The sequence below is a fragment of the Sciurus vulgaris genome (assembly GCF_902686455.1).
Source record: "Sciurus vulgaris genome assembly, chromosome: 3".
NCBI lineage: Eukaryota > Metazoa > Chordata > Mammalia > Rodentia > Sciuridae > Sciurus > Sciurus vulgaris.
This window is the reverse complement of record NC_136463.1, coordinates 66,531,844-66,547,804: the sequence shown is the minus strand read 5'-3', so window position 1 is coordinate 66,547,804 and position 15,961 is coordinate 66,531,844. Positions and strand designations below refer to the sequence as shown.

At 48.8% G+C, this 15,961-nt stretch overlaps 2 protein-coding genes across 5 annotated transcripts in view; one reads left to right on the top strand and one right to left on the bottom strand.

Annotated features, from left to right (window-relative positions):
• SUPT6H (SPT6 homolog, histone chaperone and transcription elongation factor) overlaps positions 1–3,746 on the top strand; it is a 32,737-nt gene extending 28,991 nt beyond the window's left edge. For all 3 annotated transcript variants that reach the window (XM_079133098.1, XM_079133100.1, XM_079133099.1), the window contains 5 exons: positions 1,297–1,409; positions 1,661–1,738; positions 1,829–1,995; positions 2,448–2,635; positions 2,948–3,746. In XM_079133098.1, coding sequence (XP_078989224.1) covers positions 1,297–1,409; positions 1,661–1,738; positions 1,829–1,995; positions 2,448–2,635; positions 2,948–3,134 — 733 coding nt within the window. In that variant the 3' untranslated portion in view covers positions 3,135–3,746. The remainder of the gene's footprint in view (positions 1–1,296; positions 1,410–1,660; positions 1,739–1,828; positions 1,996–2,447; positions 2,636–2,947) is intronic.
• A 1,334-nt stretch (positions 3,747–5,080) lies between these two features.
• On the bottom strand, positions 5,081–15,555 carry PROCA1 (protein interacting with cyclin A1). 2 transcript variants are annotated; one of them, XM_079131231.1, is made up of 5 exons: positions 15,194–15,555; positions 8,352–8,438; positions 6,310–6,442; positions 5,872–6,030; positions 5,081–5,781 (listed from the first exon to the last, which is right to left on the bottom strand). In XM_079131231.1, the coding sequence occupies exons 1-5, from the start codon at positions 15,282–15,284 to the stop codon at positions 5,130–5,132; spliced, it is 1,122 nt and encodes a 373-aa protein (XP_078987357.1). In that variant the 5' UTR covers positions 15,285–15,555; the 3' UTR covers positions 5,081–5,129. The 2 variants fall into 2 exon arrangements, with proteins under 2 accessions (XP_078987357.1, XP_078987358.1); XM_079131232.1 differs by lacking the exon at positions 5,872–6,030 and having other exon boundaries at positions 15,194–15,524.
• Between the last annotated feature and the right edge of the window lie 406 nt (positions 15,556–15,961).

Sequence of the window (15,961 nt, the reverse complement as noted above, 5' to 3'; positions counted from 1 at the left end):
GATGCTGGCTTTGAATTTGCAATCCTCCTGTCTCAGCCTCCCGAACCCAAGCTGCTGGGATTACAGGCATGCACCACTGCGCCCAGCGGCATTTCTGCTCTTATACACATACTGACCACATGAGATCCACAGCTTTGGCTATATTAGTGGGTTCTGTTTCCCAAATGACAAGAGCCCTAGATTCTGGGCCCAACACTTGGACACATCCAGAGTGTTGTTCTCCTTTTCTGAGAAGCCTTTTCTGACTTCACCAACATGCCTCCAGAAGATAGAACGCAGGGCTCTGTGGGACTAGAAACTGTTCCATGAGGAACAGTTGAGCAAGCTGGAGAGCTATATTCAGAAACAGATTTGGCATGATAGCTTCCCATGGACTTCTTGTTTATTCGCCTTATGTGCAGAGTTCATACTTGGAGAAGATTTAGTAAGCAGGTTTTGACTAAGTTAAGTGAGAATTTTGCTACACTTAGCATTGTCTGTTGGTTGTTATAAATTCTCCTTGACTGAGTGTACTCTGGTGTTGTGGTAAGCTGTACCATGTTCACTTATTCCTCATACCCACCCTATGAATTTCAGTGCTATTGACTTCATTCTGCAAATGAAGTAGAGACTTGGGTTTACTTGGTGCAGTATCACTTAGGTGACAAGTGACAGAGTTCAAACCAGAACTGGACTTCAGTCTAAACCCAGAGTGTCCATCCTTTGTTTTCTTTTTTTTTTTTTTTTTTTTTTTTTTTTTCAGTACTGAAGATTCAGCCCAGGTGCTCTCTACCACTAGCTACATCTCCAATCCTCTCCAACCCTTTTTATTTTTTATTTTGAGACAGGGTGTCATCATGTTGCCCAGACTGACCTTAAATTTGGAATCCTCTTGCCTCAGCCTCCCAACCAGAACCCATTCTCTAAACCACTTTGCTATTCTTAGAAGTATTCAATAAGGGCAGATTGACCACTTTCTAGGGGACAGAAAGATGAATACTTTGTACCCAGGAAGGCCCTTCTGCTTGACATTCTGTGACCTCGGTCTCACCCTCACCATCACACTGCATCCCACATGGCATGCCTTCATCAAACCTTCCTCCACATCCTATAGGCAGCACACAGGGCTGCTGGCTCCTTGGCCTTGACTATACTATGCTGTGTGCAGCTCCCTTCACAGGGTCAAAAACAGGCTTTGTCATCTCTCCTTTCCCCTAGCAACCATTCTGGCTACTTCACATGGTAGACATCTGTTCTGGTCGCTCTCATAGAGGACTGCAAGTGGACTCTGATGCATGTTTCTTTCTAAAATCTCAGGATAGAATATGTAACAGTGACTCCTGAAGGATTCCGGTACCGAGGGCAAATTTTCCCAACTGTGAATGGACTCTTCAGATGGTTTAAGGATCATTACCAGGATCCTGTACCAGGTGAGTTCTGCTATCTCCTGACTTATAGGGTGTGGTTGGAGGAACACGACTCAAGTGATCACTGGCCTTTTGGAGGAAAGGGGAAGGGTATAGGCTCTCATTGCAGCTGGGAACAGGGAGGTTCTTCACTGGACCTGTGCAACTTCCCCTTCTCCCTTCTTCTATCTCAGCACCTCTTCTAGCCCCCGAATTAGGAAGCCAGAAGTAGGTTTCTGTATGGGACATAACTAACAATAGCCATTTCCTTACAGGTATCACCCCAAGTAGCAGCAGCAGAACAAGGACACCTGCCTCTATCAATGCTACCCCTGCCAACATCAACCTTGCAGGTAGGGTACTTGGGTTTGGAACTATGGAAAGGCTGGAACTAGAGGAACTTTCACTTCTTACATGCCATCCTTGTCTTTATGTGCTTACAGATCTGACACGAGCTGTGAATGCCCTGCCCCAGAACATGACTTCGCAGATGTTCAGTGCCATTGCTGCTGTGACAGGACAGGGACAGAACCCTAATGCCACCCCAGCCCAGTGGGCCTCCAGCCAGTATGGCTATGGAGGCAGTGGAGGGGGCAGCAGCGCTTACCATGTATGTGACTTGGGGAGCAGGTTCCCTCATGGTGTGGGGAGTAGTAAGAGGGAACAGACATCTTCTGCCAACCCAAGTCCTATAGACATCTCTGGCCATCTTGCCACAAGGGGCTTCATATGCAGAGTGGGCTTCCTTAGCCTTAGGAACCATCTGCAACAGATGTTCCTTTTCCCCACCCCATTTGACTAGAAAGGGAATAAGAGGGAGCCTAATCTTTCAACAGAGTCCTTTGAGATTTTGGGAACCCTCAAGTAACTAGAAACTGAGGCATTCAAAACTAGTGGGTCTCATTGTGAGCCAGTGTCATCCCTCTGGCCTCCCTGTTTGGAACCATACACAGCTCAGGGTCGGGTCAGCTGGGAAGCCCTTGTGTTGAGCCCACTCTTTCAGCCTGCCAGAAATTCACAGTGAATCAAAACAGGCCCACTTATTGGTCCACATCTCTCCAGGTATTCCCAACACCAGCTCAGCAGCCAGTGGCCACACCACTAATGACCCCCAGCTACTCCTACACAACCCCGAGCCAACCCATCACCACACCACAGTACCACCAGCTCCAGGCCAGCACCACCCCACAGTCTGCCCAGACCCAGCCCCAGCCCTCTTCCAGCTCCCGGCAACGGCAGCAGCAGCCAAAGTAAGTATACAGACAGCGGCATGGGGCAGATTATTAGAAGGAACAGATGTCTGAATTTTGGGCTTAGCACAGGCAGACACTTTGGATCCTCAGAGCTGAGACCCATATTATGTCCCCAGAGGCAGTGTTTTCTGGGGGAAGACCAAAGGGGTAGTGTGGCAGCTGGCTAGTGCTGCTTCTGCCTCACTGCAGCTCTGTACAGGTGTGAGTCCTTTTCTTCAAGGGTGGGCAGTCACCAGGGACTGGGCAAAGGCTTCCTTCTAGGGAGCCCTGGGAAAGTGCGAATCTCAGTCACTTCCTTTCATCTCGCAGGTCCAACAGCCATGCAGCCATCGACTGGGGGAAGATGGCAGAGCAGTGGCTACAGGAGAAGGAAGCAGAACGGCGGAAACAGAAGCAGCGGTTGACACCTCGGCCCTCCCCAAGTCCCATGATAGAAAGCACCCCCATGTCCATTGCTGGCGATGCCACCCCACTCCTGGACGAGATGGATCGATAGGGGGCCTGCTCCTCAGACTCTGGTTACCTCGAGGCTTTGAGGGGCCTGGTCGCCCACTGCCTCACTCCTGGCCCCTCCTTTTCTGTCCATAAAATGGCGTGAAATGACATTTTCTTTGGTGGTTAGCCTGGACAGGTAACAGGCTGACTGTCCTTGTCAGCTTGAGCTCAGTATATGCCAGGCAGCAATTCTCCCACTCCAGACCCTCATCAGCCACCTGTCCTAGGAGAAGGCTTGGAGCCGGTGTGGTGGGAGGAGAGGGGAAGATGAGGATGAGAGTGAGCAGTTTTGTATTCTACTCCCTACAAGCCATTTTGAGCTTCTGCCCTCACCTGACTTTGGGCTGTGATGGGGTACCAAGCTCAGCATGTGTGTCTTCCCCAGCTCTCGTGGGGAGAGGGATGCTATTTATTCAGTTTGGGGCAGGAGAGAGAGGAGGGAAAGTATTTTTGATCCTGATACCAACATCATCACCGTGGCTCTCAAAGCAGGATTGCAGGGGACATAAAGGGAGCAGAGTTAACCTGCTAGCCCCTGCCTGGCTGACCTTATCCACCTGCTGCTGCCACACTTCCTGCCTGTCATTTGAATAAACAGTGTTTCTACACAGCACTTGCTGAACCCTCTCTCCAGCTCTCTGCTCTTCAGGGGGGTGGCTTTCAAAGCAGTTTGGAGCTCTGAGGCCTTCCCCGACAATTCTTCCTGATCCATCTGAGAAGTAAAGTTTCATAGAAGAGCAGGTAGCCTCTTCAGTCTGCCTGAAGTCACATTCCTACCCTGCCACTACTGCTGTCTTAAAACTGGCTTCCCTTTCTCTGAATCCTGCTTCATCAGTCTGCTGTGAGGACCACGCTAGGGTATGTGAACTGCTCAGGTCAGTGCTTGACACCTCATGATTGTCAGCTTACTGTTACTCCACTTGCACAGCTGCCCCGCTGTGCCACGAGTCTTCTCTGGCATGTAGGTAATAGAACAGAAGTGAATCTGAGTTTCTCACCTAAAGCCCCTGAACCTCCCTCTCTTCCCCTTGCCTAACGAGGCCCTGGTATCTGACAACCTCTAAGCAAGTCAGAGGTTTCTGCCCCAATATGGTTCCCAAACTCATCTGCTTATAGTCACAAAGGCCCTGGAAGGAAGAGCTGGCCCAATCTAGAATAGGCCATTTCCCATTGCCCCTCTCCCCTCCTGAATTGGGACCAGCCAGCCCCTGGCTCTTATCCCTTCCTCTAGCCCCACTGCCTTTTTTGTTTTGCACTCCTGATTGCTCTGTTTTCTTCACAAGGGCTTCATCGCATAGCTTTGAGTCAGCGCTGAAAGACAGAGGTCCCCCCCACCCCCTCCTCTGCTTGGGGCTCAATAGAAGCCAAATGAAACCACTATTGCCCAGACTTGGTGAATTCCCTCCCTCTGCTTTTCTTCATTCAGATCTCTTTGTGTTTTGGCAAGAGCCACTGGAAGGGGCTGTCCTGCTAGGAACTCAATTCTTCACTCATCACAAAAGCTCTGCAAGGGTCTAGCAGGAGCTGGACCACAGTTGGGAGGTTCATGTCCCTGTGGTCCCATGAGCATCTTCCCTAGAACCACTTGAAGAGAGAAAGTCTAGGTATAATGGCAAAGCAGGTGAAAAGGTCAGTTAGTTTGGGGTGTTGCTGCATAGTGCTGCCTACACCAGAATTGAGTTTCATACACACCAGTCTCCCCAGGGCAGGAACCCATTCTCCCATCCAGAACCCAGATGTACTCTTCTCCCCTGGTCCTAGGATGTTAAGGAGAAAGAGTGCTGTGCCCCCCACTTACCTCCCACCCACCTCCCCATGGACTTCATTAAAAGCCAGATTGCTCTTTGAAACCCCTTTAGCCCCTGGTCCCTTGGCTCCAGTATGCCCAGAGCCCACTGCCTCACCAAAAGGTAGCCCTGTTAGAGGGAGAGAACAAGCAGCAGGGGGTCAGTTACAGGCTTGATGGCATTTATTCTTCACCCTGGGCACCCTTGCCTCAACTGAGATTGGGGTTGGACACTGGGGGAGATTTCCTCTTGGTCACTTTCCTGGTTGGTGAGGTCTTTGCCCTGTTCTTCTTGATCTGGGCAATGCACTTCTCTCTCTTCCTGGGTGATGATGACTCCACAATGTCGTCACTGGAGGGCTCTTGCTGCCCCCGGTCATTGTAACTGTCCTCACTCTCCAGGTCTTCCGGGCTTTCTGGGCTGGACTCTGACATCCTGGCCAACACTCTTGGGCTTAATGATCGGCTCAAGTCTGGAGGTGAAGACTCTGATTTCACTGGGCTCTTCTTCTTAGTCAACTTGCCCTTCTTGGCTTTTTTCTTCAGCTTTGTCTTCTCATCTGTCATCTCCTCCTCCTTGTCTTTTTCCTTTTTCTTCTTTATCTTCTTGATCACCTTGATGTCCAGGCTCTTTCTTGTGGGGCTCTCAGAGCGCCAGATGGTGATGGGCGCTGCTGAGTCAGGGGTCCCAGTGACTGTGCCTGGTTCAGTGGGCGTTGTGGTGGGTCCCACCTGAGTTGGGATGGGAGGCCTACTTTCTTCCTCCTCCTCTTCCTCTTCTTCATTTAGGTCATCTGCCCCACATTCATGGTGGATGGGATGGTGGATCACTGCCACAGAGACAGGCCTGTAGCTTTTGCACCTGGAAGGAATGGGACAGGAACAGAAGGTTGACAGGAAGGGGGGTCAGTGCTCTCTGGAACCCTTTCCCCATCAGCCTGCCAACACTCACCAGCCATACCAGAATCGTTCCACACATTCTTCCTCTGGGATGCACTCAAAGCAAGGGGTTTGAATGGTGTTGAAGCAGGTTGACCCCACATCACGGGAGCAGGCTGGGCCTGTGTCTTGGGAGCTGCTGCTATTGGTCTTCTCTGAGCAGTCCTTCAGCCTGCCACACACGGGACTCTCAGCCTGATTCCCACATCTCCACAACTCCCCAAGGGCTTAGAGAGACCAAGCTGGGGGAAGAGTGGGCTGCCTCCAGATTTGCTCCTGACTGCCAGAATTTCTCCCCATTGCATTTGGAGCACAGCAAGGTTTACAAGCTGGGTTTGGGTTGGCAGCACCAGGCCAAAGCTGAAGAGGGAAACCTCAGGCTAAAGTAGGGAGGCACAATGAAAATTTGAACCTGGCTCTGCCATGGTTCCTCTGAGGAAGGGGTCCTCACCTAGTATCACAGTCGCAGTGGCTGACAGCATGTACATGTAGATTGTGGTGGCCATAGTCAGAGAAGGGGTGGATGATGTGCCCAGCACACTGCTTGTGTTTCCAGCAGCAGCTGTCTGTCTCCTTGCATTCACCTAAGAGAGAAGGGGTCTAGGTCACTTGGACAGCACAGCACACTTCAATCTAAAGGCCCTACCAAAGTTGCCTGCTGTCACCCACTACCCCCATCCTGAACTGTTCTATTTCAGTAGTGGTAACTCTGCCCAGTAGTCACTGCAGGTCCCAACAGTGCCCTGTCTACCATCCACTACATGAAGCTGCCTGTCCCTACAGACTCCCTGAAAAATGTCTGGTGCTGCATCTGATACACAGGAGGTCCTCTAAAGTCTCCCTTTCTGTTCTGTGACACCATACTACTTCCTTTCTCTCCCTTCTGTGGGAGCCCAACCATCCTCCAAGCCCCTCCACAGCAATTCACAGGGTGCCAGGTAGGGCAAGGGCCCTCTTGCTGTGGCACACTGGAGCCCTGGCCATGATCAGAGCCCACAGCCATGGGCTCAGTCCCTGTGCCTGCCTTGCCTGGGTCCAGGCAGCCTCCATCTGACCCTCATGACCTCTGATGCACTCCAGTCCCAAGGCCTGCAATGGAAAGGCAGAGAGGCCTGACCACTGTGCAACATGGCCCTTGCCTGATCCTTCTGACTCGTCCTTCTCTTGTGGCCACCTCCCTCCCCCACAAATTCCTTTTCTTCTCCCTCCTGATTTCTTCCTTTCTCTCCCACATGCCACTCCATTCTTTTCCCATTCCCCTGCCCCAGTCCCTAGAACCACAGAATTCTGAGCAACACCCCAGCCTTGCCCCTCTATTCTGTTAGTCATTAAAGATGCCAAATCTCCTTTCCCAGGGCACAGGGAGAAGACATTAGGGTAGAAACTGGGGTTGGGCAACATGCTGGAAACACATCTTCCTCTTGTGCTTAGCTATGGAGTTTCCCCCCTGCCTCCCCTTTGACCTTGCCTAGGGTTCCAGTCCACCATTGACTGTCCCCTCAGCCCTATCTAAAAGGTAAGTCCTTAGGTGGCTCAATGTGTCTCAGTTGAGAAGCCAAAGGTCTTCCCCACATGGCAGAGAACAAGGGGCATACTGTAGGTTCCTCTATATTGGGCTATACCCATGTGGGTCCCATGGATGAGTCTCAAGGCAGCCTAGCAGGGGCCACTGTAGCTGGCTAACTCTCACTAACAGGCCACAAGGATTGTGCCTTCATCCAGCTCCCAGGAGGGGTGGAACTCGGTGAGACCTTACGCAGGCCCCCACCAGGAATTCAGGAAATAACCCACACTAAGGGTATGGAAGTCCAAGTGGCCATAAAGTGCTTGATATAAGACCATGGCACGGTCTAAGGCTTTTGCCACATTCCTCCTTCCTTCCCTTTCCCCCATAAGATTGTGAAGCTCCCGGATCCCCATCAATTCCCTGGCCCCCTTGGTAACCTCCTTTTCTTTCCTCTTTCTCTACCCTAGGGGAAAATAAGGGAGATGTATGTGACAGGACCTTAAAATTTCATTCCCATTTCAGGTTTCTTTGGCACTGCTGAATTGGAAAAAAAAAAAAAAAAAAAAAGGGAAGCATAGTGGCATATGCCCTGCTTGAACTTGTAGTCAGACAAGCCTAAATTCAAGTCTGTTACTTACTAGCTGGGTAAACTAGGGCAAAACTTTACTTCTCTGAGGCTTTGTTTCCTTATCCACAAAATGGGATGATAATAATATCTATTTGCAGGGTTGTTGGTGGAGGGACTATATTCACATATATATTCCTGTACCATACAGTGCTCTATACAGGAAAGGGGTGATTATGGCCTTGAGAAATGGCGCCTCTTTGGCATGGAGTGAAGAAGGGGCAGCTGGGTAACCCCATCAGGACCAACAGCGCCTTCCCTTCCTGCCTCAGGACCAGACATCCTTCCCTCCACCAGGGTGTCAGCTTTCCCAAGTAAGGGGTGGCAAGGACCCCTGGGGCCAAAGGTCTCCTGGACCCACCTTCAGAAGATAAGGTAGATGCATCAGTGCTGGATGCCACACGAGCCAGCAGATGTCCTCTCTCCCAGCTGGGTAACCTGTTTATATCTGAGAGAGTACAGAGTGGCAGCAGCTACAACAGCCCCCTCCCCATGTCATTCATCTACCAAACATTTCCTGTGAAGTTCTGGGTGTCAGGGCCCAGTTGTATCCTAAAGATGCAGAGATTTTAAAAAAGAAAAAAAGACCAGCCCAGCTCTCAAGGGGCTGAGGAGGTGGGTGAAAAGAGGGATGCAGACAGAGGGGGGAGCACAGAACAAGAGCCACCTACTAAGACGGGAAAAGAGCATCACCAGAGCTGAGAAAATGATTAGGGATGGGTCAGGGTCTAGGCAAAGAAGGGCAGCTCCAGAACTTGTCCCAGGAATGTGGAGCCTGGTCAGAGGATGTACCTGAGCAGACCTTCAACTTTTGTGATGCTGGGGGTAGATTCCAGGGCCTCATGCTTTCTAGGTACTGAGCTATACCCTTAACCCTAGTTTTGTTCTCTGAGGTACTAAATTGGAGCCCTGCTTAAGGAAAGGAAGCTGATTGCTTAGGGTCTTCAACAAGTCTTCAGTAGCACTTGGTCATCCTTCTATAGGTCAGCTCCTATTTGCCACAGCAAAGTACTCAGAATTTATTAAAAGGATGGAATGAATGAATGAATAACTTCAAGCACTCATTTGAAACTCCTGTATTACTACTTTTCCTCTTGGAAGATAATTCCACCATTACTTTCTGTGACTACTTCTACCCACATCAATTTCTCCAGCCTAGCAAAGTGGGGTCCCTCTGCTCTCCTGCCCAAATATTTATACCCTAGGTCTTCCCAACCAGAACATCACCTTCTTGTTCACTGGCTTTTTTCCTCCCCCTTACAAGCTATGAACATCTTTAAATAAAATATTCTATCACCCTGTTTCTCCCTCTACCACTGTATATCCACCCCCCCACTATTTCCTTTTCAAACCAAGTTTATTTATGCATTCATTAAACAGACCTGTATTGCATAGCCCCACTAGGCACCAAGCCCAGGCCCTACCTTAAGGAAGCTCAAAAACTCCCATCTCTCTCTTCCAATTTAGCCACCTACAACATGGCAGTCATCTGCCCCTTTACCAGAATAACCTAGGCAAAGGCCACCAGCAGTTTTCCAAAGCAGAGCCCACTGGCCTTATTCTTACCTGACCCTGTTGACCAATCGATCTCTTCTGCAAAGTCTGTTCCTTGAGTTTCCATGACAGATCACTCTCAACTTTCTTTTCGTTCAACTAACTTTTCAGTTCATGCCCCCCATACTGTCTCTTCTACCTATGCTATACCCCTTATATTGGTGATTACCAGGGTTCTGTCTTTGGCTACTTCCTCAGAAGAGTCAACAAGTCAGTCCTGGAAAATGGCATCCACTTCTATGGTTTCAACATCCACCAATAAAATAAACCTGGGTCTCTAATTTAGACCACTTTTCCTGTCTTTCCTTTCCTTTCTCTTTCCTTCCTTTCTTTTTTGTGGTGCTAGGTTAAACCCAGAGCTTCTCACATGCCAAGCAAATGCTTTCCACTGAGTTACACCCCCGACCCCAGCTTGCTTTTCTGAGCATACACAACCAATATTCTCTGGGATGTTCCCAAAACATCTTCGTTTGTAACAGGGTCTCACTAAATTGCCAAAGCTGACATTGAATTTGCAGTGACTCGTGAGGCTGAGACAGGAGGATTTTAAGTTCAAAACCAGTCTCAGTAACTTCCAGCCTTAGTAACTTAGTAAGACCCTGTCTTAAAATAAAAAATAAAGCCAGGCATGGTGGTAACATGCCTGTAATCCAAGCAACTCAGGAAGCTGAGGATCACAAACTTGAGGGCAGCCTCAGCAACTTATTAAAGCCCTAAGCAACTTAGCAAGACCCTGTCTCAAAATAAAAAATGAGAAGGGCTGGGAATGGAGCTTAGTGGTAAAGTACCCCTGTATGGGGGCTGGAGTTGTGGCTCAGTGGTGGAGCATTTGGCTGGCATATGTGAGGTACTGGGTTCAAGGCTCAGCACCACATATAAATATTTTAAAAAGTACCCCTGTATGTTCAATTCCCAGTACAAAAAAAAAAAAAATCTTAAAATCAGTGTGTCCATACAGATGTACCATCCAAATCTTGTATCTATCTTTTTTCCCCTTTCTTTTCTTTGTCTTTCCCTAGTACTGGGGATTGAACCCACAGACACTCTTATCATTAAGCCAGCCCTTTATAAAAATTTCAGATAGGGTTTTGGCTAAGTTGCCCAGGCTGACCTTAAACTTGTGATCATCCTGCCTTACTTAGCCTCCCTAGAAGATGGAATTACAGGTGTGCACCACCATACCCAACTTCTTACATATTTTTCACATGAGACACCTCAGCTAGAAATCTCACTCATTTCCACATCAACTTGATGACCAAGTCTTGTCAATGCCTCCCTATCCCTACATCTGCCTCTATCTTGAGAACTTCATCATTTCTAACCTAGAAAGCCTGGCCTTCCTGCCTTCTGTCTCACTACCCTAATCCAATCATCACAATGTAGCCAGACTGAGTTTTCTGGAATGCCAAATGGTCTACTACATTCCTCCTTTTCAATAGCATTCTGCTGCCTTCAAGATGAAGTGCGAACTCCTTATCATGACAACAGTACCTCCCACAGCCTTCAGGCCCTGATTCCTTCCTCTGTTGTCCATTTTTCCAACTCATTCATCCCTCTTTCCACCCCTCACTCCTCCATTCCTTCTCTCCTCTCAGGCCCAAGAAACACCTGCTCATCTTGGGAAGGAAAAAGGTATCCAAATAGAATTGGTCACATGTCTTTTGCCCCTTTAACCTACTACCCTAATACCTTAACTTGTGACATTCATATATTTGCTCAACTGTAGGTCCTTAAAAGTAAGGTCCAGGTCCATATTTCATCTGCCACAGAGTCACGGAAAGTGCTTAGAGAATGTTAGTTGAAGCCAGACAACAGTGGCACACAACTGTAATCCCAGTGACTAAGGAGACTGAGGCAGTTTCCAAGTTAAAAACGAGTCTCAGCAATTTACCGAGGCACAAATAAACTTATCGAGACTCTGTCACTAAAATGATGTGTGTGTGTGTGTGTGTGTGTGTGTGTGTGTGTGGCTTAAGATGTGACTCAGTGGTTAAGTGACCCTGGTTCAAAAAAGAAAAGAAAATGTTACTTGATTGAATTAGTACATTAATAGAATAGAAAAAGCCCCTATTGGAACCACAAAAAGGCATTGGAGATACTGTCCGTGGTTCAACTTCAGGGGCTTTTGTGGAGAAAGAGATGCTGGACATCAAATCCAGGGTCTCACACATATTAGGCAAGCACTCTACCACTAAGCGTCATCCTCAACCCCACTGGGGGCTTTTCTGGAGAAGATACCCAAGATGTACACTTTCACAATGACAAGTTCTGCCCTGGGCTTTGTGTGTGTGTATGTGTTACTGGGGATCAAACCCAGGAGTGAGGGGCACTCTACCACTAAACTACATCCCCAGTTCCTTTTATTTTTTTATTTTTGTTTATTTTATTTTATTTTATTTTATTTTATTTTATTTTATTTTATCTTATTTTATGTGGTACTGGGGATTGAACCCAGGGCCTTGTGCATGCGAGGCAAGTACTCTACCAACTGAGGTACATCCCCAGCCACCCTTTTATTTTTTATTTTGAGGCAGGATCTAAGTTACTGAGGCTGGCCTAGAACTTGCGACCCTTCTGCTTCAATCTCCCAAATCACTAGGATTATAAGCATGTGCCACTGCATCCAGCTTTTAAAATATGCCCTTAAAGTCAGATGCTGTGCTGCATGCCTGTAATCTTGTAACTCCAGAAGCTGAGGCAGAAATATTGCAAGTTTGAAGCTAACCCTGGCAATTTTGTGAGACCCCCATCTCAAAATTTAAAAAATAGGGCTGGGGTTGTAGCTCAGTGGTAGAGTGCTTGCCTAACACATGTGAGGCACTGGGTTTGATCCTCAGCACCACATAAAAATAAATAAAATAAAGGTATTGTGTCTCTCTACAAATAAAAAATAAAATATATTTAAAAAAATAAAGGGGTGGGGTACAATCTTTGGTACCCCAGAAGTACAAAACTTGCCACGCATGCATAGAACCTGAATTCAATTCTCAGCACTGCAAAAAATAAAATGGACTGGGAATGTAGCCTGGTGGTAAAGAGCCCTTGGGCTCAATTCTCAGTACCAAAAACAGATGCCTTTGAAAACTAGGAATAGTCCAGTAGTAGAGGGCTTGCCTAGCATGCGTAAGGCACTGGGGTTCAATTCTCCACGTAGTGGGGGCAGGAGCAGGGGAGACTTTGATTCTAAATTCTATGGACGGGGACACAAGACTCAGGATAAATAATTTGTTCAAAAGATATGCTAATGGATGGCAATGGTAGGCTATAAACCCAGGTCTTCCCAGCTCCATAACCTGAGCTAGTTCAGTCCTGTCTACTCTTACTGTTAGCTGGGGAGACACATACAAACATGAACTCCATAGCTAAGCTTTTTTTTTTTTTTGGACTGAGGTTTGAACCCAGGAGTGCTTAACCATTGAGCAACATTCCTAGCACTTTTTATTTTGAGATAGGGTCTCACTAAGTTGCTGAGGCTGGCCTCAACCTCCCAGGTTGCTGGGATTATAAGCATGTCTCATTGCACCCAGCCCCAGTTGAGTCTTAAACTCAATTCAGTTCCTTATCCAAAAATCTGTCCTTCCAGTTTTCACCTACAACACCTCTTTTTTTTTTTTTTTTTTTTTTTTTGGCGGTACTGGGGATTGAACTCAGGGGCCTTGTGCTTGCGAGGCAAGCACTCTACCAGCTGAGCTATCTCCCCAGCCCAACACCTCCTTTTTTATTTAAAGTAACTTTATTGATTTTATAAGACTCATAGAATACCTTTTGTAGAAAATGGTAACAATATACAGAATACTATGAAAATCTGAAAAAAAAAAAAAAAAAAAAAAAAAAAACCAGAATGCTAACCCTCCCAGAAGTAACCACTGGTGTTTTATTGGAAATATTTTCAGAAGTCTTCCTAAACACACACCCTCAACACTACAAACTCACAAACACACACACACACATACACCAAGCACACTGTTAAATATATATCTTAAACATACATAAAATACATTATGACTATATATATTTATATTGCTAGATTTGAATATAATTTTAGTATGTTTCCCAAAGGTCCATGTGTTGAAGTTGATTCCTCCATGTGGTAATATTAAGAGGTGGTGGACTTTAAAAGGTAGGGCCTAGTAGAAAGTAATTAGCTCATTGGGGGTGCTCTTTCAAGAGATTAATGTGGTTTTCATGGAACCTTGTTTAGTTCCCAAGAAAGTGAATTGCTCTAAAAAGATCAAGCTTGGCCCTTTCTCTCTGGCTTCTTGTCTTGCCACATGATTTCTCCCTCTTGTACATGTTCTGGCCTACAACACCTGCTTTTCAACTACAACACTGCTAATTCCTCACTCTAAGTCTAGGTCAGGATCAAACTCTGCTCTGACTTCACTGGCCTAGCTCTCTCCAGAGTCATCATGAAAGAACTTGTTTATTCTCCATTAACTCCCCCAACAAGCTGTGATAACCATCACTTGTTTGTGGAAGGGGTGAAGGCCAAAGTAGGAGAGGAATTAAGTGACTCTCCTCAGATTTGAGAAAGGCAAATTTGCTCTTTTAAATCCTTCCCCCATACTGTGGGCAGGACCCAGGGGCACTCTACCACTGAGCAATATCCCCAGACCTTTAATTTTTATTTTGATACAAGTTCTCACTAAATTGCCCAGATTGTCCTCATATTTGAGATTCTCCTGCCTCAGCCTCTCAAACAGCTAGGATTGTTGGTGAGAGCTACTGGCGCCTGGCTGCTATTTTTTTGTGGCGGTGCTGGAACTGGAACCCAGGATCTCCTGTCCAAAACTGGGCAAACTCTGTACCTTTGAGCTACACCCCAGCCCCAGGAATTGCTCTTTAGTCCCACAGAAAACAGGACAATTCCGACTGAAGCAGCAGTCCAGAGCTCCTGCAGCAGCTGGACCCAGTGCTGTGGCTGGACACATAAGAAACTGCCTAAGGAATGAGGAGAGGTGATAGTCTGAAAGGAAGTGATGCTAGTGGTCTCTTCCTTGGTGGGGCATTAATCCGAGATTAAAGGCCTAATTCAACTCACAGATGATGCTCATTTGTAAAGTATCCTCCCGGTCCTGGGGCCGAGGAGCTCCCCAGCCTTAGAGGCACAAGGAATTGGCACCAGAGTAGCCGAAGGGGTAAGGGAGGGGTAGGGAGGAAGGAAGGAACAAGGAAAGGAGGGAAGAGGAGAGAACAAGGGAGGCGATGTACCCCCGGGTCTCCTTGGAAATGTCTCCCGGCCCCGCCCCCATCTAGAGGCAATTGTGATGTCACGTGTGGAAGCCACAGACGCCTTCCCGCCTTCAAGGTCAATGGAACCGCTCGCCCCAGCTCCTGGGTGGGCAATGGACCATGGGCTCCAGCTAAACCCAGCGCCTCAAGAGTGGCGGCCTGGGCCTGCGGCTTCAGTGCACCGGTACCTTCCAGTCTAGTAAGCCGGGCGTTGCAGCTATAGCTCCAGCCAAGTTCGCAAGCCAGCCTCAGGAGTCCACGGCTCGACATGAGCCCGCCCCCGACTCTAACTCCGCCCTAGTCTAGGCTTTGGCCCCGCCTCCTTCGTCAGGAGCCAACCTCCCATTCCACACCTTCTTAAGGTCCTCAAGCCAGCCCCCAAGGCATGCCCCGATCTTCTGCCCCGCACCTCCTTACCGCTGCTCTCGCTCTTGTCCCAGATGTGGGTCTTGCAGCCAGTCTCTTCCTCAGTCCATCTTTCAATTGTCAGTGTCGTCCTAACCCACATCGCTCTCAGCCCGGTTCTTCCACGGGACTCTTCCTCGCGGAGTCCAACCTCGAACCTCAGCTTGGCGGAGCCCTCCGTCCAGTCGTAAGCTCCAGTCTCAGCTTCGCCCCAGTTCAGACCCTAACTCCGCCTCATGCTTGCCCAGTTCCCCCGCCCGCCTCCCCCCTCCCCGCCCTAGGCTGCGTTGTCTTCCCGGCCGGGGTCTAAGCGTCAGCCGCGTTCTTCATCCGGGGCCTCCCGCTCCTCCCAGGCCCCTCTTTGTCACACCTTTAACGCCAGCTACCCACACCCCCTGCCAACCCCTTACCTCAGGCCTTTACCTTACAGGCCCAGCCTTCAATCCCATCCCTACTTTCTTCAGACCCAGACTTTGGCTCCGCCCTAGGCCGTAGCCCCACCCCTAGCCCAGCCCCTGGCCCCGACCCAGCCATTCTCGGAACCTCACTCCCCCGCCCCTCCCCGCCCCTCCGAACCCAGCCGCAGCCCTTGGCCCCACCCCTGCCCGCCTGGCAAGCGACTGCCTCTGAGCACCCGGTTCTCACCGCTGATATCCCGAATTCTCCCGGGTCGCTCCGGCTCAGGCAGGAGGCAGGCTCTCCTCTGCCCACAGCCTCTCTGCTGGAGCAGAACTCTCTCGGAGGACATGATGGCTCCCATCCGCCCTATGGCAGCCGAGC

Excerpts from the sequence above, each read along its gene's own strand:
- PROCA1 (XM_079131231.1), bottom strand. The coding sequence starts at position 15,284 with ATGTGGGTTAGGACGACACTGACAATTGAAAGATGGACTGAGGAAGAG. Across the intron at positions 8,439-15,193 it reads GGACAAGAGCGAGAGCAGCG|ATATAAACAGGTTACCCAGC; the intron begins GTAAGGAGGTGC and ends GTACTCTCTCAG. Across the intron at positions 5,782-5,871 it reads GAACGATTCTGGTATGGCTG|GTGCAAAAGCTACAGGCCTG; the intron begins GTGAGTGTTGGC and ends CATTCCTTCCAG.